Source organism: Periophthalmus magnuspinnatus, chromosome 20 (assembly GCF_009829125.3).
Source record: "Periophthalmus magnuspinnatus isolate fPerMag1 chromosome 20, fPerMag1.2.pri, whole genome shotgun sequence".
Lineage (NCBI taxonomy): Eukaryota > Metazoa > Chordata > Actinopteri > Gobiiformes > Gobiidae > Periophthalmus > Periophthalmus magnuspinnatus.
This window is the reverse complement of record NC_047145.1, coordinates 2,991,132-2,994,957: the sequence shown is the minus strand read 5'-3', so window position 1 is coordinate 2,994,957 and position 3,826 is coordinate 2,991,132. Positions and strand designations below refer to the sequence as shown.

The window sequence follows — 3,826 nt, the reverse complement described above, 5'->3', positions numbered from 1 at the left end:
ATTAGCCGATTTAACAAACTTGACCCCCCCTCTCCCAACTCTGGCTCGCTCTCTCTCTCTCTCTCTCTCTCTCTTTCTCTCCCTCTTTCTCTTTTTTTCTCCCTCCAGCTCTCTTCACTAACATTCAGAGACGGTACAACGTGCAACTGGTGGACGAGGAGTGCAAGAATGATGCTGTGGGTAGAGCGCAAAAACTGTGCAATAAAAAGAAGTATACAAAGGCTTTATCATGAAATACTTCTACTTATACTACATGGCACGTACTGTACTTGCATTGGGCTGCAAAAGGAAAGGGTTAAGGAAAGTTTAAATAGTTTGAGATGACAATTACAGCCTGTTTAAATGTAAAATCTTAGTGTATTACAAGTATGGAGGACATATTGAGAACATTACGCATATTACGCATTTTACGCACGCTTTACGCACGACAATAATTGATCATATTTTAATTAAAAGCCATAAAACGTTTGTATACTAGCATAATTAAGTTACTAATGACCCCCGTGGTATAACAATTTCCATCACAAAGTTATAATAAGTTGAAATATGTGAAAAACAAACGTTTTTTACGTGTAAATGTGTATTATTTTCTTAATTGTATTTCGCGGAAACTCAGAGTAGTCTTATTATCGCCTTTCTAACAAAACGTCTCTGGTTTGGGAAAAAATGTTGATTGACTGTATGTGACTCCGCCCACGTTGGTCTCTGATTGGTCCAGAGGGTCGGGGGGCGAGACTAGAGCGTCAGCCGTATAAAACCTTATTGCTCCGAGGCAACGCTTGTGATTTGTATTGAGAGCGATAAGGAATAAGGTGGGACGTGTGTGAACGCAAAGAAGCCCCACATTTTTTTGTTTTGGTAATGAAACGTGGTCACATTTTAACCACGCGCTCGTTTTAAGGATACAGACAAATCAAAAAGAAGGTGGATTCAACCGAGGAGCATCTGCGTCGGAGCGGAGGAGGCTAGAGACGCGACGGCCGGGAAAAGATGGACCTTTTGGGGATATACCTGCTCCTATGCCTGGCTCTTTTACCGCGGACTACCTCTACGGCGGCCAAGGAGCTGCAATGCCAGGAGATAGCGGTGCCCCTGTGCAAAGGCATCGGCTACAATTACACCTACATGCCCAACCAGTTCAACCACGACACGCAGGACGAAGCGGGCTTGGAGGTGCACCAATTCTGGCCTCTGGTTGAGATCCAGTGCTCCCCGGACCTGAAGTTTTTCCTGTGCAGCATGTATACACCGATATGTTTAGAGGACTATAAAAAGCCACTGCCACCGTGCCGGAGCGTGTGTGAACGTGCCAAGGCTGGATGCGCGCCTCTCATGCGTCAGTATGGCTTCCCCTGGCCGGATAGGATGAAGTGCGACCTGCTGCCAGTGCAAGGCAACCCCGATACTTTGTGCATGGACTATAACAGAACTGACTCCACCACTGTTTCCCCCGTGTTGTCAAAACCAACAAACAACCCGGGTAACAGCAATAACAACAAAGGCGCATACAACCCCCCTAATAATAATAAGAACAAACCGAGCAGACCGGGCGCTCCTGGGAAGTACAAGCCTCCCTCTGCTCCGTGCGAGTCCGGGTGCAAGTGCATGGAGCCTATGGTGCCGGTGAGCACGGACAGACACCCGCTGTACAACCGGGTGAAGACGGGACAGATCAACAACTGCGCTATGCCGTGCCACAACCCGTTTTTTACGCACGACGAGCGCGCTTTCACAGCCTTCTGGATCGGCTTGTGGTCGGTGCTGTGCTTCATCTCGACCTTTGCGACCGTGGCCACTTTCCTGATCGACATGGAGCGCTTCAAATACCCAGAGAGGCCGATAATATTCCTGTCCGTGTGCTACATGTTCGTGTCAGTTGGGTATATCGTCCGGCTTATCGCTGGGCACGAGAAAGTGGCGTGCAACAGGGAGTACGACATTGAACACATCCACTACGAGACCACAGGACCCGCGCTGTGCACAGTTGTGTTTCTGCTTATCTACTTCTTCGGCATGGCCAGCTCTATTTGGTGGGTGATCTTGTCCCTGACCTGGTTCCTCGCAGCGGGTATGAAGTGGGGCAACGAGGCTATAGCGAGTTACTCCCAGTATTTTCACCTGGCCGCGTGGTTAATCCCGAGTATGAAGTCTATCGCAGTGTTGGCGCTCAGTTCTGTGGATGGGGACACAGTGGCTGGGATCTGCTACGTGGGGAACCAAAACTTGGACAACTTGAGAGGCTTCGTCCTGGCTCCTCTGGTGATATATTTATTCATTGGCACTATGTTCCTCCTGGCTGGATTCGTGTCACTTTTTAGGATCAGGAGTGTCATCAAGCAAGGAGGAACAAAAACTGACAAACTGGAGAAGCTTATGATAAGAATAGGTATTTTTACTGTCCTATACACAGTGCCAGCCACCATCATCGTGGCCTGTTACTTCTACGAGCAGCACAACAGGCAAAGTTGGGAGATTACGCACACTTGTGGAAACTGCTTATTAGAAAGAGACAGAAGGAGTCCGGACTATGCAGTTTTCATGCTTAAGTACTTTATGTGTCTACTTGTAGGCATCACGTCTGGAGTTTGGATTTGGTCTGGGAAAACTGTGGATTCCTGGAGGACTTTTTGCACCCGCTGTTGTTGGGGCAGCAAAGGAACCAGCGGGTCAATGTACAGCGACGTAAGCACAGGACTAACATGGAGATCCGGCACGGCCAGCTCGGTATCCTGCCCCAAGCAAATGCCATTGTCCCAAGTTTGAATCATTTGGAGAGGGGAGAGACAAAGGCAGCTTATGGGGACTGCTAATTGTTGGGGAGATAAACTGTCAGTGCTGTTACTTTGCATTTACATAGGAATGAGTTGTGGCTGAGGTGAGCTGGTGCTGTCCTCCTCCTCTTCCCCCCCAAAACAACTCACCTCCTCCAGGAGAACTGGTCCGAACAATGTCCCTGGATTAGCACAGGTTAAATCCTCTGTTTATATGTATTAGAGCTACCCAACACCAGGCTTTCTCCAACTGGGCATTACTTATTCTATTGTGGGCAGAGTTCTGTCTTCATAGCATTTCTTTATCTACTTACAGTGGTTCTCAGCTGGTGTGAACTAGTTTTAACTTTTAAAAATTGCTTTCTTGTGATCCAAATTGTGCACCAAAGTTATTTTTTTTTACTGCAAACCATAAGCCACATGCACTTCAATATCTGTCCCGACATTTCTTGTAGCAGAACACACCTTTCCCACTTTTTAAAATTATGATAAACATTGTAATTTTGGTCTTAACCCACCAACAGAGAACCACTGCTTACTTCAGTGCCGGATAACGTTGCTTATTCAATCAAAGATGGTTTAAATTAAGCCTTAATAACGCCCAAGTATTTTACGGGTTCATTTTGTAATATTTTGTTTTGGAAATTGTATTTATATCTCTCTATATATATTATTGTACAAATGTGTAAATGTGTGTACAAAAGAAAACTTTATATAAGCTATTGTAAATTTGTACAAAGTGTAGATGTCCTCTTTTGCGACTGAAAAGCAATATGACCTTTATTTTGACAATAAAATATTTGATAAATCTTATAATGTTTTCGGCGTGTTGTTGACGTGGTGTTAGGGCAAAGGGTCACCGACATTTTTCCTCCGTGTGCTAGTTTTATAAGACGAAAATGCCAAAGAAGTGAGTGCTGAAGAAATGTATAAATAGCTTGAGATAAGGTACAGTTAGATGCGTATAAAACTTAAACCATGATCTTGTTATTAATGCACAAAGTTGGGCTGGAGGTCAAGTTGGAGGCCAGGCTTTGTCGAGGTGCGCATCTTAC

At 45.5% G+C, this 3,826-nt stretch overlaps 1 protein-coding gene across 1 annotated transcript; it reads left to right on the top strand.

Moving 5' to 3' along the window:
• The first annotated feature begins 796 nt into the window (after window positions 1-796).
• On the top strand, window positions 797-3,587 carry fzd8a (frizzled class receptor 8a). The gene has a single exon (XM_033985700.2). The coding sequence runs from the start codon at window positions 991-993 to the stop codon at window positions 2,761-2,763; it is 1,773 nt and encodes a 590-aa protein (XP_033841591.1). The 5' UTR covers window positions 797-990; the 3' UTR covers window positions 2,764-3,587.
• The last annotated feature ends 239 nt before the right edge of the window (window positions 3,588-3,826 follow it).

Bases quoted from the DNA above. Each gene is read 5' to 3' on its own strand.
- fzd8a (XM_033985700.2), top strand. From the start codon at position 991: ATGGACCTTTTGGGGATATACCTGCTCCTATGCCTGGCTCTTTTACCG.